The sequence below is a fragment of the Chinchilla lanigera genome, unplaced genomic scaffold, assembly GCF_000276665.1.
Source record: "Chinchilla lanigera isolate Chin_1 unplaced genomic scaffold, ChiLan1.0 scaffold00008, whole genome shotgun sequence".
NCBI lineage: Eukaryota > Metazoa > Chordata > Mammalia > Rodentia > Chinchillidae > Chinchilla > Chinchilla lanigera.
The window spans coordinates 8,066,858-8,088,277 of NW_004955409.1; the positions used below are offsets into that span (position 1 = coordinate 8,066,858).

A 21,420-nucleotide genomic window follows, 5' to 3' on the forward strand; every position below is an offset into this window, starting at 1 on the left:
CAGATGTGTATGTGTGTATGTGTGTGTGTGTGCATGTACTATTTCTCAGAATATTTGTACTTGTGAATTCTATGAACACAACCTTGTAAACCTGCCTCCCAAGCCCGGGTGCTAATGTCAACTAGCGTCATGAAATAATGAAGTCTTTCAACAGGCTCTTCTGTTTATTTTGGGGGCCAGTGTCTTTCTTGGGTTTGGTTTTGTTTTCATCTCAGGACACAATTCAAAAATTCTGTATTTTGCTGGCTGGAATCAGGTAGGAACGTTTGTATCTCCAAATAGCAGTGGTGAAGGAGAAACTGAAAAAGCAAAACCTTTTCCCAAGCATCCAATGCGTTTTCTGTTCACTGCCATCTTGCCCCCTCATATACCCACTACCCTGACTTGTATCATGTAATGAATCTACAGAACCACACTACTGTTGGCCTGGAACATGTGTAGCCATTAAGTATGAAAGCCCCAAGCTCCAGAAGTTATCGGTTCAATCAGTTATTGATGATATCTGTTATGAGGAAAGGAAGGAAGGGCAAGCACTCAGTCTGTCTTTTATTTCTTCAGAGTAAGGCAGCAACCAAAGAGCGAGATACTGCCAAACATTGCTATAGATACACTGCAGAGCTGGCCCAGTATTAGACAAACAACTCAATACAAAGATGTGTGCTGTCTTTATTTTTTTAATTTTTTTTTTATATGTGCTCTCACTTGGTAAGATAATTCTAAAAGATGGTTACAAAAGTCTTTTTCAAGAACAAAAGCAAATAGAAAGGAAAGGGGTGGAGGGATTATTCGATTTGCTTTTGTAGCAGCGAGACTGGTTCGGGTGGCTCTGCTTCACATTTTTGAAACTTGGAATCCTCCTGCCTCAGCCTCCCAGAGTGATAGGATTACATACAGGGTTGTAGCCTCTAAGATTCTACTCTGTGAAAAGCACCCTGATCGAGTTGAAACAAGCCATATAATGCGTGAATAGGAAGAAAGGTGCTCTCCATAGTCGTCCCTTACTCCTGACCCAATTTGTCTCTATTTTCAGGATTGTGTGTCCACTCAAGGAGAATGACAAGAGTTCAAGTCACTCAGCAGACTGGAGGGGGGCAGGGGACAGGTGGCCCAAGTTCCAGACTTCTCTCTCCCGTCTCAAGCCTGGCCGGCAAGCCAGCTCGTGTTTAAGCGGTTGCGTTCACTCTAAAATGGGGGCATCGGATCTGTGCACATCACTCAGTTTAAACCTAAAACTGCACTCGCGCTTTGCAAGTTTAAATTATTTTTATTTATTGCCAGTTCACAAAGCAACTTTTTGCTTACTTGTCTCGTGACAAGGTCTCACCTATACAGTCCAGGCTGGCCTCGAACTGGCAGTTTATCTTCGTGCCTCAGCTTCCAGAGTGCTGGGATTACAGGCGTGCACCACCATGCCCATCTTGCAGGGTTAAATTTAAACTTCGCACCAGAGGTACCGCTAACCTTCATCTTGCTCAGTGGGAAGACGCCTCGCCCCTCTCGCAGATCACGCAGAGCCGGTGCGGGACTGCGCCTGGAATCCCCGCCTGGGGACCTGGTGTGCGCTGCCGTGGGCGTGGCAGTGGGCGTGTCCGGGGCGTGTCCGGGGCGGGGCGGCCCTGCGCTATAAAAGGCGGTGCGAGTGGCGAAGCGCACACACACCCGCGGAGCTCCAGGGCAATCGCTGACCGAGGACCGGGATGCTGCGCGTGCGGTGTGTGCGTGGCGGGAGCCGCGGCGCTGAGGCCCTGCACTACCTCGGGTCTCGGGTGCGTGCGACGCAAGCCCTGGCTGGCTGCCCAGAGTGGGGGGTGGTCCCCGAGGCTGCGGGAGGGAGGACACGCGTGCCACGCCCGGGTGGCTGCGCGAGCGCGAGTCCCCAAGGCCGGAGCTTGGTGCTGGTGCGCTGCCAGCGCCGGGCGGGGAGAGCTGGGGACGTCAGGGGCCCCTTAGCACACGGCTGGCATTATTGGGGTTCAGTGCCCTGCATGCGCACAGAGGTGGGGAGCGAGAGTGGGCTGGGCGGGGGGAGGGGCCACTTGGACGTGGGGATGGAGAGCGACACGGCTGTCCCCAGCGCTCCTCCCCGTCGCCACGCCGATCCTGCCCCGCCCCAGAGGGGTATAGCTCCGCAGGGTCCCCCCACCCCACCCCGCCCAGCCCGAACAGCTGGTTCCCAGCGGCTGTCCCTCTGCTGTCGCTCGGGGCCCCACCCCAGCGCCCCTCCTGCCGCTTCCTGACGCTATCAAATAGGAGGCTTGAGATTAGGGGTCGGGCTTGCCCAGTGCGCGGCAGATGGAGGGGCTCCTCCTGCTCTCGATTTTATAGGCCCTGCATTTTTTTTTTTTTAAACAGGCCTTTTGAAATTCTTAAATCCCCTTCTTAGTTTAACTTTGTGCCTTGGCTGGGGTACCCGGGGGCCATGTAAAATGGGGCAGGCGGCAGGTGAACACTGAGGGAGGAGGGACGTGAAGCGCCTATCACAGGTGAGAAACGTTTGGGTTTGAAGCTGATTATTCTGAAAGATAAGGTTCCTTATAAATGACTGTTGGGGAGAGACCCTAATATTGGTAACTTTGGATGCCAAGGGAGAAGGGGGCTCCTTCCTCCAGCTGGACCAGGCAGGAAGTTACCGACGGGCCAGCTTCCAGGGAAGAGGAGGAGTGTCATGTTCAGGAGATGGGCCTGGTTAGGGCCCCTCCCGCGAAACCAATTCTGAGCTGTGAACAGGGGCCTATATTGCCAGGGACGAAATAGATAAAGAGGATTTCTAGATACAGAAGAAGGTCACGAACAAAACCACCCGCAGTCCCTTTCGCCCGCACACTGTTATCACCTTGGTTACGGCCTCCTAACAGGTTTAAAATGTCTGACTGTTACGTGGCCTTCCCACCTTGTGTCCCCTGTTCCCCCACCCCCACCCCCACGTGTGGAGCAGGGCCACGCAGTGATGCTCTTGTTGTTCTCCAAAGCTCGGAAGAACCGTGACAGGATGGGTGCAGCGAACTTTCCAGAGCACCCAGGCAGCCCCAGCCTCCTCCCAGAAATCCTGTGCAGCTGATGAGAAGGCCACCGACCCTCTGCCCAAGGACTGCCCCGTCTCCTCCTACAACGAGTGGGACCCTTTAGAGGAAGTGATCGTGGGCAGAGCGGAAAACGCCTGTGTGCCGCCCTTCACAGTGGAGGTGAAGGTAAAGTGAGACCGACCCTGAGTCTGATGCGGGCTCTCTGCTGGCCTTCTGTGCTTCTGCGGCTGCCTTCAGCGGGGGTGAATTTTAAGCTACCTTGCTGGACTCCTCTGTGGTTTTGGACACTATTTACCCAAGTTCGTTCCTTCCTGAAACTTCCCCAGGGTTGCGGGAGCCCTTCCCTGGGGCTAGTAGTTCTCTGTTCCCGCTTCCCTTGCTGCAGTCTGTGTGCCCAGCTGGAACAGGGTTTCCCTTGGGCCGCCTCCTCTTGGCCATCCTGCCAGCTCTGGCCTCCTCCTCTCTCCCCGAGCTCTGCCTAGCTCAGCATTTTACACTCCCTCACGGTATTGCGCAGGGCCTCACACTTGGCACAACTGTAGTTCAGTTGCCAGCCACCCTGTTAACCCAGAGCCTCTTCCTTCCTTTTCAAACTGTCATTCCTCTTTAATCAAGTTAATTCACCAGTTGTCTTTGGTGTCTCCCTCAGCCACATCCTGCAAGATCTCCAGGATCTGACAAGGCTTTTCCCAGTGGGTCTGGCCCCCACCCCTGTGCTTCTGCCCTAGGACTAGAGTGCATCTGCTCCGGGCGGCGGCACTGAGCTCCTATGGTCTCCTGCATTCACCCTCCTCTCGGGACTGTGTTCCAGCTGTGATCGGTGATCGGGTTTAAAACCCAGATTTGACCATGTCACTCATCCTGCGCCCCCACGCTGAGGATGAAGTCCTCATGGCACTCAGGATTCTTCACAAGCTGCCCTTGGGTGCATTTCCAGGCTGCCCACTTCAGTGGTGCATGATCTTAGAGACGTGCCAGCACGGTGGGCCAGCAGGTACTCGTTCTGGGCTAAGCTGATCTCTCTGATACTCCCCCTCGGTACTCAGCAGATTCCCTTTTAAAAATTCCTAGGATTCTTCATCTGCAGTATTCTCCTGGCTACAGCCCCTGTGGGCTCGTGTTCAGGTGATAAACTGCATAAGGATCCCATGACCCAAGGGTCCAAGGGAGCACCTTCTTCCTTTTAGACAGAGTCCAAGAGCCCATGAATACACTTTACAAATATGTCTTCCGTGTACATAAGTTCTTCTTGAATATTTACATTCTCACTTGTAGGCTGAGGAAATAAATTTCATAACAGCAATGTCATCATCATCATCATCAGAAATATCATCTCCATGTAGCAGAGCTCTGTAGTATTAACAGAGAAGAGCTTCCTTCCTATTCAGAGAGAGAATGGTGCTGGCATAGAAACAGCATAAGTTTTCTCACGCCAACGAACAGGCCAGGTAGGTGAACTGCCAGGAGAGCTGCAGGAAAAGCCATCGAGTTTTAGAGAGTGAGCAAGTCTCCTGGCAGGAAGTAGTTCTTAAATTAGGCAGGAAGAACAGGCAGTAGAAAAAATAATTTCTTCTAATTTTTCTGAAACTATCCTTGGTTCTGATATTTGAAATTGGGGGAAGTGGTTAATTTACACACCATGTATATATATTTTTAAAGGCCTGGAAAAGAAGTTGTCTCATCGTCTAACCACTTTAGTTGGGTAAAATTAAAGTTCAAAGTCAGGCGATTAAACTATCGCCTTTTCACTTGTCTTTATATTTATCGACTTTCATACCATGGGATCTCATGGAATCAGAATTCCCAGACATTATTTTGAGTTCCTTGTCACTTGCTTTATATCTGTAGACTTTGTAACTTCGTGGGCTCCTGGTAAGTGTATCATGCTCAGGTCAGGAGACTGGGATTCAATTAGGTATTTGGTAAAGATTGATAGCTACTCTTGGTTAATCAGCTCTTTGACCTTGTGGAATATCTCACAAATTCCTGGCCCCAGTCGAGTGAAGATATTAAGAAGTTTGCTAACTGCCTACCAGGATTAAAGTTGAAGGTATAAAGTTAAAGTGTAATGATTGTAGATATTAGTAGCATTGACAGTACTGATTTCATTCATTTTTCTGGTTATTTCTGTTTTATAGGACAGGCTAAGCTAGGTATTGAGGGGGAAGAAAGTAAATCAGAGGGATGCGTAGTCCCTAGAAAGCAGAAAATAATGACAGATACATTAATCAGCTTGAGAACAATTAGGGGTAAAAATAATGCAGTAAACTGTTTGTTTATAGAGCATAAAATGTACTGGAAAATATAAATGCTAGAGAAATTTTAAGGAAAGAGTAAAGAACATGATTGGAAGCACACATTTTTAAAAGTCAAATGGCTTTTTATTCTGCAAAACAAAGTAAATACCTGCTTTTGGGTTTGCTCTTGTATTTTTTTTTAAATAAAACTCTTGATAGAAGACCTTTTAAAGAATATAAAATTAAGGTTGACACAAGTTTATTGCTGAATAAGTAAAAGGTTCATTTTTATTGCTATTTCTTTTGAAGATGATATTTAAAAATTCACTTAGCAACCCCACCCCAGATGATTTTAGGCCCTAGAGGACTGTAAAGTTTTCCAGGAATGCAGCCGTATCTCTGCAGCAGATTATTAAAAAACATCGGCTGAGCGTCTAATACAGCGTTCACTATCTTGCACACGCTTGGTAAATGATTGCTAACTCATTCAGTAGGTTTATAAAGGAAGTGTCAACAATTCCCAGCTCGGTCTTGAAAAATGTAATTTGCCCTGATCACTTGGACTTCGTCCGACATCTGCCAGATTATAAGCTAGACAAACTCACACTTGTTCAAATAGTGTTTTTCTCCTAGGAAACTTTGCAGTCTTCGCTCTGCACAAATAGTCACGCAAGGTACTGTGGAAGGAGCTTGGCAAGACAACATAACCAAGCGTCGGCTGTAACTCAGTGTTAAATTGTCAAAGGCTTCTTGTCCCTCAGAGAAACGGTAGGAGATGTGCCCGGCATGAGAAGCAGGAAGTGCTGAATGGATAAGCAGTACCAGGACGTGTTAGAGAAGAATATAAAGAGTCATTATCCTCGCTTCTTACTGTGCTGCTGCAGAAATCCCTGGAGCACACAACTGAAGCGCGTGTTGTTTTTGCAAGAGAGGACCTGCCTTAAATCATTCAGATGTTTAACAGATGATATTTTTCGTTGTTCAGAAATTCAGCTTGTGATGGTCAGCAAACTTACTAATAGATAATTCAGGCTTTGCAGAACATAGGTGTGTGTTGCAACCCCTCATCTCCAAGTCTGCCTTTGTTGTGAAAAGCAATACCAGGCACCACATAAACAAATGAGTGTGCCTGTGTGCCCATAAAACTTTATTTACAAAAGCAGGCATGGGCCAGATTCGGGCCATTTTACCAACCCTTCATTTACCAACCCCTTGCTTAGAGATTCACAGGCATCTGTCATGATTTCTAGAGATCTGTTTTCGGTTTATTCCCTGTCCTCCCTCCTAGGTTCTAGTTAACCTAGACTTTGAACTAGAAAGAGGTGAGTCTATGTTTGTGCATCTGATAATTTGCCAGAGTGAGGTAAAAAGAGAAGGAGAGACATAAATCTAGAGAAATACTGTCTTTGACATTAAAGAGTCAGATGCCTACATATTTGGTCCAGTCTTGATGGGCAAAAACTATGGGGAACAATATGAACCATAATAAACAATTCCAGTTGTAAAACTTTTTATATATAAAGTTAAAAATGTTCAGACCACTAGAACATGGCCGAATGCCTTCACAGACTCAGAGCACCGTTAGAATGAGAGCCCAAGCACTAAAGTTCTTGTCCTGCTTGTCCAGGTAGTACGAGAGCACTTGACTTCCCAAGTCTCTTTCTCTGCACACAAAATGCACAAAGGCATGCTCACCCTGTCTCCTGGATAGGGTTGTCCGGAGTAGCACAATATCTAGCTAAAGTGGACACACTCCACAGTCATACTTAGCCGGTTACCCAGTTCTTTCTAGTACTTTCTGCTATCTGCAGGTGTCTGATTTGTAAGGAAATGATTGGGGCTGGGAATTGATTAATTAATGATACAGAGAAATGATTTTTAAAAGTACCTGCTTTGATCACACTTTTAATTAACTGCATGTAACTCTGCATGGCTCTGCCGATCCTCTGACAAAGGTCCAAGGTGGCTTCTGCTTAGTCTCTGGAGTTCTGTTTCATCTGTCTTGACAAATTATAAGATGCATTGTGTACCTGTCCCTGAGTATTTCTTTCAGTTGGCTGAGAACTTAGACACATCAAGAATCTTGCCAGGCGTGGTGACGCACGCCTGTAATCCCAGCACTCAGGAGGCTGAGGCAGGAAGATCCTTGTGAGTTCAAGACCAGCCTGGGCTACAAAGTGAGCTCAAGGCCAGCCTGAACTGCAGAGTGAGACCCTGTCTCAAAAAGACAAAAAAAAAAAAAAAAAGAATCTAGATATTTGCATTTTTACATAAAACCTCTGGGAACTTTCTTCGTGTGAAGCTTTCTTCAGCCACTAAAAGTGTGTGAATTCACTTACCAAATATTTTCTGCTTTGACCAAGTGACCTGAAGTGAGGGGTGGGCTTGGGTGGATGGGGGAGAGGAAATGTGTCGCGGGTGGGAGACATAGTGACAGAGGGGTAACATAGCCCGCCCTGCATGGCCACGCCGTTTTGCCAAGAGCAAGCTCTTTTGAATGGGAAAGTCACTAGTGAACATTAAGAGGAATAAAGTGGGTTTGAGAGTATGTCCTTGATCTTAGCCACAGCAAAATATCTTTTCCTCCTATAAAATATAAAATATAGGTGCTGTTTTCCAGACAGAATTGCGGAATGGGTGGGTAGACCATGGTTTCAACTCAGTACGGGTGTTTTTATTCCCTTTCAATTGTTCTCTTGCTTAATTCTGTTAAGGCTTTCTAACTGGAGCACCCAGGGCGTTTTCTCTCTGAGGGGCGGCCAAGAGGGTTCCAAGCCTGTGGAGAGGCAGTCATGCTGGTAGGGGTTAGGCATGAGATCTGCGGAAACTGATCAAAAAGCCTCCAGATATCAAGAGAATTTAGAGCCCTTCTTCCAGTAAACATTGCGCGTCTGCCGGGGGACCCGGGGTACGGAGTGTGGCTCTAGCCTCAATGCCATTATGTACGCAGAGATGTCCACCACCGATGAGCCTATTCACTTTCTTTCCCTGGCTTCTAGGCCAACACGTATGAAAAGTACTGGCCATTTTACCAAAAGTATGGAGGTCAATATTTTCCCAAAGATCACTTGAAAAAGGCTGTTGCTGAAATTGAAGAAATGTGCAATATTTTAAAAATGGAAGGAGTGGTGGTGAGGAGACCCGACCCCATTGACTGGGCATTTCAGTACAGAACTCCTGACTTTGAGTCTACGGGTAAGTGCTGTGGGAAACTCATCTGCCAGCGCCTTGACTTTGATGCACGGTTTCTTTCTTAAGTGTGTCAAGAGAAAGGTGTGAGAATTTGGGGGGAGATCCTTGGTTTTGCCAATCCCTCAAGACTTTAAAGAATATTTAGCAGCAGTTTAGTTCACTTTGATATGCTTAATTTTTCTGTTTTTGTTTTTGTTTTTGTTTTTGTTTTTGATACCAGGAATCAAACTCAGGACCTTGCACTTGCCAGGCAGGCGCTTGTGCCACTGACCTATTTCCCCGGCAACTTTGATATGCTTAAGATGCACACTCTAAACTCGATTGTAAACCTGGTGGGGTTCCCTTGAAAGAAGCAATTTTCCATAGATTTTATAGCTTCTCCTTCTAGAAAGAGAGTGAATTCCATTTAAGTCTCCTCAAGAACAGAAGCGACAAAAGCCAAGTATGGTGGTGCACACCTGTAATCCCAGCACTCGGGAGGCTGAGGCAGGAGGATCGTTGCAAGTTTGAGACCAGCCTGGGCTACAAAGTGAGCTCAAGGCCAGCCTGAACTGCATAGCGAGACCCTGTCTCAAAGAAAAGAAAAGAAAAGAAAAGAAAAGAAGAACTGGCATCACTACGTGACTGTTTTGGTGCTTGAGCTCTGTGATTTACAGCTACAGAATGATCCTTGGCCCAGTTTTATCTTGTGATACTGATAGTGCTTTAAGAATTGTGCCTCGGAATAGCAAGAAAGGAGCAAACAAACGAGGCCGCTTGATGGCTCATTCTGCATCTCTGTGAACAGCCACTTTTTTTTTTTTTTTGGTCTTTTTGAGACAGGGTCTCGCTATGCAGTTAAGGCTGGCCTTGAGCTCACTTTGTAGCCCAGGCTGGTCTCGAACTCCCAACGATCCTCCTGCCTCAGCCTCCCGAGTTCTGGGATTACAGGTGTGTGCCACCGTGCCCGGCAATAACCACTTTATGGCTTCATATTTTTTTCCTTCTTTTTTTTGCTTCACTCACCTACCCCACACCAAATTTGTGTTAACTTTCTAGTGTGTAAATCCCACTTTTCTCAATTCTATATAACTATGTGCATAAATTGTGTGTACAGCGTTCCGGTAATTAAAAAAAAAAAAAAAAAAAGGCAAACCAAACAAAAATAAAACCCAGCACTGAAGTAGATCATATTGCATAGGCCTTCCTAACTTGGAAATTTGCGTTCCTGGGGTAGCCGTGCAGGTTTCTGTTTCGTAGGGAAACGATCAGGACGGGTGGTTGGTTCGTTAACGATACAAAGAAACACTTTTCTGAAAGCACCTGCTTTGATCACGCATTCGCCTGAAAGTCGGCCCCTGTCCCTGGCTGGCAGGTTTATACAGCGCGATGCCCCGAGACATCCTTATCGTCGTGGGAAATGAGATTATCGAGGCTCCCATGGCGTGGCGCTCGCGCTTCTTCGAGTACAGAGCGTACCGCTCGCTTATCAAAGACTACTTCCACCGCGGGGCCAAGTGGACCACGGCGCCCAAGCCCATGATGGTGGACGAGCTCTATGACAAGGTAAGGCCTGATCACAGGGGAGCTCATCCGTAATCCACAAGAGTAAGAGGTTCTCTGAGACCCCGCATGGGTTCCCCATGCCGGGAACTGGGAATATCGCCTACTTTATTTTTTTTTTATTTATTTATTTATTTATTTATTTATTTATTTATTTTTTTTTTTGGTCTTTTTGAGTCAGGGTCTCACTACGCAGTTCAGGCTGGCCTTGAGCTCACTTTGTAGCCCAGGCTGGTCTCAAACTCACAACTATCTTCCTGCCTCAGCCTCCCAAGTGCTGGGATTACAGGCGTGCACCACCACAGACTACTTTTTTTTTTTTTTAAAGAATTGTTTTGTTGTTTTTTTTTTTGGTTTTTCTCCAGTACCGGGAACCGAACTCACGACCTTGCGCTTGCCAGGCAGGCGCTTTTGCCGCTGAGCTAAATCCCCAGCCCCAAGAATTGTGATATAAAGAAAATAGGATAAGTGATCTGATGATAATAGTGGTAATATTAGTGATCTGAATGATATCACTAATAATAGTGCGAGTCCCTGGGCTACGCTCTTTTTTTTTTTTAGGATGGTATTCTTTTTTTTTTGGTGCTGAAAATCGAATTCAGGACCTTGGCTTGCCAGCAGGCACTTGTGCCATTGAGCTATAGCCCTGACCCTCTTTTTTTTTTTTTTTCCTGGTACCGGGAATCAAACTCACGATCTTACACTTGCCAGGCAAGCACTGTGCTGCTGAGCTAAATTCCCACCCTCCTCTTGGTTTGTTTTTTTTTAAAGAGAAAAAAAAAAAAGATACAGAATTTCAAAACAAGATGATAGGAAATTAACAATGGTTATTATATTACATAATGTTATCTTCAAAGTAGTTGCTCAGATTACCAGATATAGCCATGTAAAATTGATCAAACAATATAAGCAGTAACTGTTCCTTTCACCGAACTAATAGAAATTAGAAGTATAATTATCTTAGCTATCTTGCGCATATATATATATTTTTCTCTCTTTCTTCTTTTCTCCTCTCCCCCATGCCAGTTGTTCCTTCCTTTTGAGCAGTTTCTTTCCCTTTCATAATTTCTATTGTACCTTTTGGGTCTTATTTACTCTTTCGATTTCTTACACTAGGGAGACAATACGATGTTTACATGTGCAAGTCTGATTTATTTCACTTATGAGTATGGTCTCTGGTTGCATCCATTTCCCTATAAAAACCTTGAGTTTATCATTTTTTTATAGCTGAGTACTCCATTGTATAAAAATACCATATCTTTTTTATCCATTTCTCTGTTGATGGGCATTTGGGTTGTTTCCAAGATTTAGCTATGACAAATTGTGCTGCTATAAACATGGGTGGGTGCACATATGTTGCTGTGGTATGATGTTTTCAGTTCTTCTGGAAAAATACTCAGAAGAGGAGTAGCTGGTTCAAATGGGACCTCGAGGCCTAGTTTTTTGAGGACTCTCCACACTGATTTCCACAGTGGTTGCAGCAGTCTACACTCCCACCAACAGTGCAGTAGGGTTCCTTTTTCCCCACAGCCCTACCAGTATTTGTTATTGGTAGATTTCTTGATGACAGCCACTCTTTCTGGGGAGAGATGGAATCTCAGTGTTGTTTTAATTTGCATTTCTTGTATGACCAGTGATATTGCACATTTTTTCATATATTTATTTGCCATTTGTATTTTTTCATCTAAAAAAAGTGTGTATTCATCTCAGATGCCCATTTTTGGATTGGGTTTCTGAATTTTGGGGACCTGATATTTTTAATTCTTTATATGTTCTAGATAGAAGCCCTTTGTCTAAGGAACAGTTGGCTAAATTTTTTTCTCAATTTTCACTCTGTTGGTGATTTCTTTTGATGTGCCAAAACTTTTTAATGAGATGAGGTCCCATTTGTTGATTCTTTGAAGTATTTCCCGTGCAGTTTGGTTTTTGTTCATGAACTCTCTGCTGGGCTTTGTTCTTTATCTGCATCCTCCATCCTGTTTCTTCACAACAACCCTAGCAGGTAGTAGTTTCATTTCATTACAGAGAGACCGGGCCTCAGGGGACACTGCTAGTCATCGGTGAAACCAGAAGAATAACTAGGCTGAAGTCCCTTCCTTTCTTCTAGAAAAAGAAGCTGGCCTATAGGCCAGACTCACAGTGAAATTAAATATACAGCCAGTCTTCTCTGCTGCAGATTCTGCATTCCTGATTCAACTAACTGTGGATCAACCCTCCTGATTCAAAAAGGTTTTTTCAAAATGGTGATGCATGGAGCACGTACGTTTTCCTTGACGTTGTCCCCTGAACGATGCAGTCGGCAGCCATTTTCCCAGCTCTTCCTTTGCTAAGTGTCATGCGTAACCCAGAAATGATTGAAAGCTCAGGAGACGTACACAGACTATATGCAGATACTGTGCTCCTTTACATAATGGACTGCAGCATCCGCAGGTTTTAATATCTTGGGACCTGGTGCCCCCCAGGTACCAAGGGGCAATTGTGTGTCCCTTATTAAATCACATATTCTTTGGCCCTTTATAGAAAAAAGTGTAAAAACCAAAATTTTGAGGGGTTCGAAGACAGAAATAAATAATGAATTACACCGCACCCTGCCCCGGTGGGGAAGCAGAAGCTTTCATTTCACAGCATCCGTTAGACTCAAGACCCAGGACCAGATTCCTTTTCTGAAGGGAGTGACTCCATCCTGTGACCTGCCCATGTCATGCACAGCTCTGTAAATCCGCGTATGGATCATGGGCGACTTTCAGAACAGATTCCGCCCTGCAGCACTTATTTCGAAGTAGCAGGAAGCTACCCAGTGTCTGAATTTTGTTTCTGTGGTGGTGGTATTGTTTCGGTTTGCCTATCATGGACGCACATCTTCCCTGTGCGTGTTTTAGTCTAGAACAGAGTAGCAGCGTTTGGGGAAATGGTAACGTTGCGCTAATTGGTGTATGGCAAGGTATATCCTCACAAATGAGTTTCCTGGGGAACCCACGCATCGAATGTGTTTGTTCTTGTTCTGGCTAGAATTATCCCATCCACAGTGTGGAAGACAGACACAAACTGGCTGCTCAGGGAAAGTTTGTGACCACTGAATTTGAGCCCTGCTTTGATGCTGCTGACTTCATTCGAGCCGGAAGAGATATTTTTGCACAGAGAAGCCAGGTGGGTAAAATTCCCTGAAATTCCACACTGTGGGAGGATGTTCTGTATTTCTAAATTAAAATATTTCCATCCTACATGTATGTGGCTTTCTAAACACAGAGCCAAGTCTTTGTAGGTTATCTGTCTCCTTTCTGTTTTCAGGTGACAAATTGCCTGGGCATTGAATGGATGCGCAGGCATCTCGCTCCAGACTACAGAGTGCATGTCATTTCCTTTAAGGACCCCAACCCCATGCACATCGACGCCACCTTCAACATCATCGGGCCTGGGCTCGTGCTTTCCAACCCTGACCGTCCGTGTCACCAGGTAAGAGAGCTCTTGGAACAGCAGGAAAGCACGAAAGCCGAACAGCTATAGCGATTTCCCCTGTATTTTATGCACCTCTGTGGCTCTTAGTGATTCTGACAGACTCTGCAATGTTCAATAGTATTATGATCAAACACTGGATCGCTTATGGAGCGTTTACCATAAGATGTCCAACACCCAGAGATAGACACTGCTGCAGTGATAATTAGTATAGTATCCTCAGACAGTGACCTCAGCCGCTTGGTGTTGTCAAAACAGAGCGTTTGTCCATAGGAACGTATTTCTATTGAATAAAATGATACCGTCTCATAATTTACAACTGCAGCTAAAATGGATGGCCCTGCCTGGTCTCCGCAGTGGGTCAGGCTGCCCTATAAGAATAAGAGTAGTAAATACGGATTTAAACCCGCTTTGGTTATTTTTGTTTTGCAGATTGATCTATTCAAGAAAGCAGGATGGACCATAGTTACTCCTCCAACACCGACCATCCCAGATGGTAGGTTTACTTTTAAATACTTAGAGTCTAAAATGCATACTTCAGTGACCAAGGGTCTTTCACCTATAGAGAGCAGCCCACATCCTACCCCGTTAGCAAGAGTTTTCCCCAGTAAGGAGAAGCGGTGACAGTGAATTCTGGAACACGGCTGGGACTTGCCTTTGCAATTTTTCCTTCCATGGAAAGTGAAAATGAGATGACAGCAAAACAACCTCACATAAAGCAAGTATGACTTTATAAAGAGAACAGGATGACATCCAAATGTGTGATGAGTATGGACTGATTTGTAACAGTTCTAGATATGCTGGTTTTGGAAAACGAACCACCAAAACCTTGAGCTATTGGGTTGTCAGTCCTTGCTTTAAGCAGAAATGACAGCAGGCGAGTTCAGCAGCTGTTGGTGTTTTACAGATCATCCGCTGTGGATGTCGTCCAAATGGCTTTCCATGAACGTCCTGATGCTGGATGAGAAACGTGTCATGGTGGACGCCAACGAAGTCCCAACGCAGAAGATGTTTGAGAAGCTGGGTACGTAGAGCAGTGCGGTGTGTTGTCCTGCGTGAAAACGTCCGATTAGAAGAACTGAGGAAATACTACGCATCTCTGATGAGTGGTTTACTTCACTCAGTTTCTAGAGGCACTCAGTTCTTAATATTTCTGAGAAAAATGTTGAAGGAAAGGATTCATATAAGCTCTTATGTCGAGTAGCACTCCTGACATATTTGACATACTCTGAGTGTCAATTTATAATAGCTAAGCAGTGTATTTGTTGACATTGAGTCATTTTTAAAAACTGTCTTATATTTCAGGTAGACAACTCAAAACAAACTGTTTGCCCGTTTAACGCAGCCCTCTTTAATGTAGTGTCAGTTTAAAAAGATTGGCCTATCGGTTTTATTTATTTATTTTTGGTACAGGGAATTGAACTCAGGACCTCACGCCTGCTAGGCAGGCACTGCACCGCTGAGCTAAATTCCCAGCCCAGATATCAAATGATCAGTAGAGGAGTCTAAAAGACAACGGGTTATGGTTGCTATTCCAGTCCCCTAACAGACTTACCTGTCTGCTCTAGTCCTCATGCTTTGATGATGTATGCTTTGTGTGTGTGTGTGCGTGTGTGTGTGTGTGTGTGTGTGTGTGTGTGTGTGTGGTGCTGGGCATCGAACCCGGGCCTTCTGTATGCAAGGCAAAAGCTCTGAGCTCCAGCCCAGCCTCTCAGTTTTAGATGGAACCAATGGTTTGACCCTTAATGCTATACTATAGTTTTTTGCCTCTGGCCTTCATTAAATAATAAAAATTGTTTGGGTTCAGTTTATTTGTCTATTATGATTTTTTTTCTTTTTTCTTCTTTTCTTTTTTCAGTACTAGGAATCGAACTCAGGACCTTGCGTTTGCCAGGCAGGCGCTTGTGCCGCTGAGCTATATTGCCGGCCCTAGATTTTTGTTTCTTAATGTAAAATAGTATACGTTATCACATATCTGACTTCTACTCTTACTTTTAGTAATTAAAGGCTGTATAGATACAGGAAGCTTGGTAAAGCCAACATACCAAGTCCCAGAGTCCCCACCAACTCAGGATGAGCATGGCTGTGGCCCTCAGAAGAGGACAGGCAGGTCATTCCAGCAGGACACATATACTCATATTTAAACCCTACTCCGGCTGGGCGTAGTGGCACATGCCTGTAATCCCACCACTCGGGAGGCTGAGGCAGAAGGATCATTTTGAGCTCAAGGCCAGTCTGGGCTACATAGTGAACTGAAGGCCAGCCTGAGCTACACAGCGAGACCCTGTCTCAAAAACAAACAAACAAAACTCCCCTCATCCCACACCCAGGCTCCCCTTGTCCCGACCCTGTGTTCACTCATTCTTCAGAGCCCCATGCAGACTCGGACCCCCATTCTCCCCGACTTGCCAGCGGACCTGGTCATGGTTCTGTAGCTCCTGTGTCCTCTCAGAATAATGAGAGAAGAGAGTAAACTGCCTTTTGAAAAAAATCCCACTATGTCTAACACAACGATTCTTCCGAATCCCATTGGTTAAGTAGACTGTGTATGTAGCGGTCACATCACCACGGATGGCACCAGATTACACTAGAGTCCAGGCAGGCTTGGTACCTACACAGCCATTCGGGTGACACACTGAGACAGAGCTCTTTCCTGTGTCCTTACCTGCCTGGCATGCTCACCTTCTTTGTTTTTTTTGGTCTTTTTTTGAGACAGGGTCCCACTGTGCAGTTCAGGCTGGCCTTGAGCTCACTTTGTAGCCCAGGCCGGTCTTGAACTCACAACGATCCTCCTGCCTCAGCCTCCCGAGTGCTGGGATTACAGGCGTGCGCCACCACGCCCGGCAAGGCATGTTCATGTATCAGGCATATTCTCCTTATGTGTGTGTGGCTATGTAAGTGGAAATTTCGGGTTGGCTGAATTATACTTTTTCTACTAGATCACCATGGTAAAATTAGAAACAGCCAGACAAGGTGAAGATTCTAAAAGGCCCTGAAATTTTATGAGTAGTCATTTTCCGACATTTGTCAGGGATATCTGCTCATCTAGTTGGTTGATTTGTGAATAGTCAGTAGAACAAAACTTCAGAGTCTCTGCTGACCTTTTGGAGATTTTCAGATAGGTGAGATAAGATACAGCTGGTGAAAGGGAACTAGAGAGAGAAGCCCCTTGTGGGTTGGGCTCGCAGGGAGGATTAGAAGCAGGATTCCTAGGCACCCGTGGGCTTACGTTCGGCAGGAGCAGCTCCATGTTGGTCCACCTGTCTGACCTGGGCCTCCTTTTTCAATGCAGGGATCAGCACCATTAAGGTCAGCATCCGTCACGCCAATTCCCTGGGAGGAGGCTTCCACTGCTGGACCTGTGACGTCCGCCGCCGAGGCTCGCTTCAGTCCTACTTTGACTGACAGGCCCCCCAGGGCTGAGTTTAGGGCTGGTCCCGCTACTTCTGCTTCACCAAGTGCATGACCTGTAGTGCTTTGAACAATCATATCCTTAACAGGGGTCTCTAGCCTAGTTTACTTTTATTACTTTTCTTTGACATAAGGAAAATAACTTCCGCTATGTATCACTTTCTTCTCCTAAAGTTATTTACTCTTTGGCTTCCAGTGTAAAACCTTGGTGAATATGTACCAAGACGAAAATTAGTCACCTGAGTAACCCGGCCACTAATATTTAACCATCTACCTCTGTTTGTACCTTTCTTTCCTCAAGGCAGCTTGGAATACTGGTTCTAATCTTCATTGTTTTTTCCTTTTTCATAGGCTTGTAAGTGTTTGTATCACTTCTCTCTAAATGAGAGGGAGACTTAGAATTTACACAGATCCTAAGTAGAACCAGATCATTCTCTTTTTCTAATAAGGAAGTTGAGTAGTTTTTTTTTTTTTTTTTTTTAAATAAGCTAGATACCGCAAACACTGACATGAATTTTTCATGAAGGTTTTTAATATTTTCTTCTCAACATTGGTGAGATGTGCTACTAAACACCATATCATACAACTTACCTCATTTCAGGAGAACTCTTTTAATCAGTTCCTCTCTTTCCAGAAATTTCCACAAATGTTTAGCATGATAGGATATAACTATCGGCTCCTGTTCCTAAATTCCCAATATCTAATAGATACATTGCGTCTTTGGTAATCTCAGATTTGTTTACAGATGTGCAAATTATTTAAAGCACAGACTTTAAAAGCATTTGAAAAAACTAATAGAGGAAACATGTGATGTGACATAATTTTAATGTTGGATACTGTGTGTGTATTTTTATTCTAATAAATGTTTGTGTTCCAGATTATATTTTATCAGAGTTTGATGTCACTCTAATTCTTGTGTAAGTAAATTATAGGTATGTAGCTCTTGCGACCGATTCCTAATTCTCTAACAAAACTGACACCTTGTTTCCAAATTTAAACCTAGTACTTGTATTCAGAAATGTATAATGGGGGTCAGAGTTTTAGTTTATTATTTATTTCACTCATTCAAAAATATCTGAATGTCTTGTGAGCATAAAGGACTAATTGTAGGCCCCAGAATTTTAAAAAGAGCCTCTGTTTTGGAGTTGTTCAATGCGTTATTCACGAAAAAATCTGCAGAGAATGTGTATTTTGAATGAATCACAGGATTCAACCATTCCCTTGCCAACTTTTTTGATGTATTCTTTTTCATCTGGCACAGAAACACCTGATAGCGCTACGCGGGGACCGAACCCTGCCTGACAGATCTGTGCAGTTGTGTGGGTCGGGCCCATCTAGGCTGTGTGTTCCCAGACCCGAATCCGACCTGGCAGCTCTGTTGCACACGCCCTGCGCTCACTGACTCTTCCAGACCCTCACTGCATTTCCTTAGATGACTGTGGCTTTCACTTTTCACTGAGAAACAGAGCCCATCAGACATCAAGTCCCTCAGCTTCTGCTTCAGTCTGCTATCGAGCTGTACACATTTGCGTACTCTGGCTAATTCGTATCCATTCATACTCTCTCTCTCGTTTCTGGCCTTTACCAGATGACAAGCTTTAAGAGAGAGAAGTCGACCTTTCAACCTATCATTAGCCTATGCTTCTCTGCCTTCTAAAAGGGTCCCCTCTGCCCCTGCTGCAGAAAGTGGTGAACTATTTGAGCAAGTCCTCTGATCCTAACCTTTTTCTCTTTCAGGACCTTTTTACATCAGTTATCATCTTATAATGCTTGCACCCCCATGTGTGTGTGTGTGTGTGTGTGCACGCGCGCACGCATGTGTGTTCCCCCACTTCTCAGATAATACTTATGCTCCAGACAATCCCTTATAGTCTATACCACTGATCCACAATCAAGGCCCTCTTATAATAAGACAATCACTCATAGTTTGAGAGTGACCATTTCTCTGAAAACTTCACGTAATCAAATAGATAACCAAAAATGTACAGATTCTACACTTTTTTTCCTACACATTTTTAACAACCGGTTAGTTTGGATTTAAACAGATAGCAGAACTATCCAAAAATTTCAGCATACACTTTCTTATATTTTTTAACTTACTTTATACTCACTGACCTATCTGATCTGCAGCGGTCTTTGTCTTATGGTATGTATCTGTGGAGTAAGTAAGAGCTACAATCAACCTAGCACTGCTGAAGTTGAAACATGCTTCAGGCCAATTCTGCATCATAGGGATAATATCCCAACGGGAGTTTGGTACAATATCTCCGCAGACTTGATTGTCAATGTCTGTATTACCACATTCGCTTCTATACTATTAGTGTTGCCTAATTATGAAGACCACCTGTAATCTCCCTCATGTTAGGTTGCATGATACAATGCTATAAGTTCATAAATGAACCCTTTGATCCTTTGTTATCCCTCCTTTTAAAAGCAGGTTTTTGTTGTTGTTGTTGTTCATTTGCTTATTTGTTAGAGACAAGGTCTTGCTCTGTAGTCCAGACTGGCCTTGAGTTCACTTTGTAGCCCAGGCTGGCTTCAAACTTGCAACGACCCTCCTGCCTCAGCCTTCCAACTGCTGGGATTACAGACTTGCACTCCCATGCCCTGCTAATTGTCACCTCTAATTTCCCATTAGCCCATTATTTTGAAGGTGATGAGAAATAGGATAAGCCTACTGAACACGATGTTTCTTTGCCTATTGCTGTGGCAGTTGTCTTGGTTATTTTTCTCTCATTGCTGAGACAAAATACCTGACGCCCAGAATGAAGGAAGGAAAGGTTTATTTAGCTCACAGTTTGTGGAGGTTTCAGTCCATACTCAGCTGGCTCCAAGGCAGAGTGGCACATGGCAGAGGCCAACAGTTCATGGAGGCACTCAGCAAAAACAGCAAGAGCAGAAAAGGAGGAGCTGTGGGAAAAGCAAGTTTCTTTCCCTTCCTTATACTGTATGCAAACTGCCTGCCCCAGGAGTAGCACTCACATCCCTAACCCCAACAGTGGACCATGGATCAATCATAAACTCTAGAGTCCCGCCCCATGACTGCATCGCCATGGCCGACATCCAGACACAAAGCACAACAGCAACACAGCAAGTATCTCCATCTGATGCAGTAACCAGGACAGCTGAGCTAGCACCGTACATTATTATACATCATGCATTCTGTTACCGCTGCAGTCCTTTGATAGTATTGGCAGTGCTGGGTTTGGCCATTGAGCATGAAAGCAAACCTAGAATGTAGCTTGTGAATATTCAAGTCTCCCCAGACAGGAGGCAAAGACACGCCAACTTTCTTGCTGGCTGTCTGATGGACACTTTCCCCAGGGAATACCTCTCCTGGAGTATGCAATTTTCATTGAGTGTAAGCGTCAGAAGGGACCAATGACATGTCCTCACTCGGCCCATCACTCTATGACTTGAGTTTCCCATATCCACTCATTTCAAGTATTAAGGTTGAACTATGGAAGCAGCTTGACCCCAGTCACCTTGGGCTCTGGCAGAGGGCTTATTTGATAAGCATTGCCATGGCCGAGTTGGATTTGCCCCCAGAATGCCCACAGAGATTTCATGCACAGGGGTAGGAGAGGTCCAGTTCGGTCCAGTTTTGCATTGTACATTTGCTAGACCAACGTCCCTGTCAAAGGTCCAAGAATCATGACACACCCAGGGATGCACCGCATGGGTCTTAGTCTGTGTTCAGTTCTGCTACTTATCCAGCCCAATGGGCTGACTTGCTCTTAGCTCCCATGGTGAATAGGAACAGGATGTTCTCCATCCTGTTCTTGATCCAGGGTCCACCATTTGTGAGCCATGCCAACTGCCAGGCACGTGGGTAACTGGTAAAAAGGAGAGGTACATCGACTGTGACAGCAGGCAGGTCTTCCCGGGGATGCTCCGCAGTCAGCCCTCAGGGAGGACAGGCTACGTGGTCATCAGTCCAATGAATTCCTCCTTGGAATCCCAGTAGCTGTCCCGTTTGCACCATTTCCACTGTATCACTGAAGTTCTTTGGGCCTTGCCCTCCTTGTTGAAATGCTTCTCTGATACCATGGTGCAACACGCTATTTCAGGTCGTAACATAGCTTTACATCCTTTGGATATTGGGACTGTTTCAGAAATCTGCTTAATGTTAAGAATGGTAAGTGTCTTTCAAAAGCAGAGCAGCGCTTGGTACACTTCTGGGGCAGAGCCCGGAGGTCACTAGTACGCAGTGGCCAGGGGCTTTTGCCAGAAACGAGTTGGCAGGGGAGCAGCTGTCTCTAACTTCATCTTTGGAACGATAGAGCTCTAATGGAATAACAGCCTATAGCCTTGTGCACACCTAAGAAACCTGCTGCTACTCAGACCTTCCATCAGACACAGCCTTTTCCTGGGACTAACAGTATTCCTAAGAGAGGGATATGATTTCTCCAATAGCCAAAGAGGCAAATAGGTGTTGCACTTCTAGTTTAGTCCAAGAAGTGGGAAGTGACAGTTTACTTCTAGTTCCCTGCAGTATTTCATGGGCTGCTCCACTCATGTAATTTTCCAAAAGTTTAGTCTGTGTGTGCCCTGGATTTTTT

At 45.1% G+C, this 21,420-nt stretch overlaps 1 protein-coding gene across 1 annotated transcript; it reads left to right on the top strand.

Annotated features, from left to right (window-relative positions):
• Window positions 1-1,666: 1,666 nt before the first annotated feature.
• Gatm (glycine amidinotransferase (L-arginine:glycine amidinotransferase)) lies at window positions 1,667-17,746 on the top strand. The gene is made up of 9 exons (XM_005376731.1): window positions 1,667-1,766; window positions 2,970-3,188; window positions 8,260-8,455; window positions 9,807-9,997; window positions 13,004-13,141; window positions 13,283-13,447; window positions 13,880-13,943; window positions 14,355-14,471; window positions 16,740-17,746. Exons 1-9 carry the CDS (start codon window positions 1,698-1,700, stop codon window positions 16,850-16,852), a joined length of 1,272 nt encoding a protein of 423 aa, XP_005376788.1. The 5' UTR covers window positions 1,667-1,697; the 3' UTR covers window positions 16,853-17,746.
• The last annotated feature ends 3,674 nt before the right edge of the window (window positions 17,747-21,420 follow it).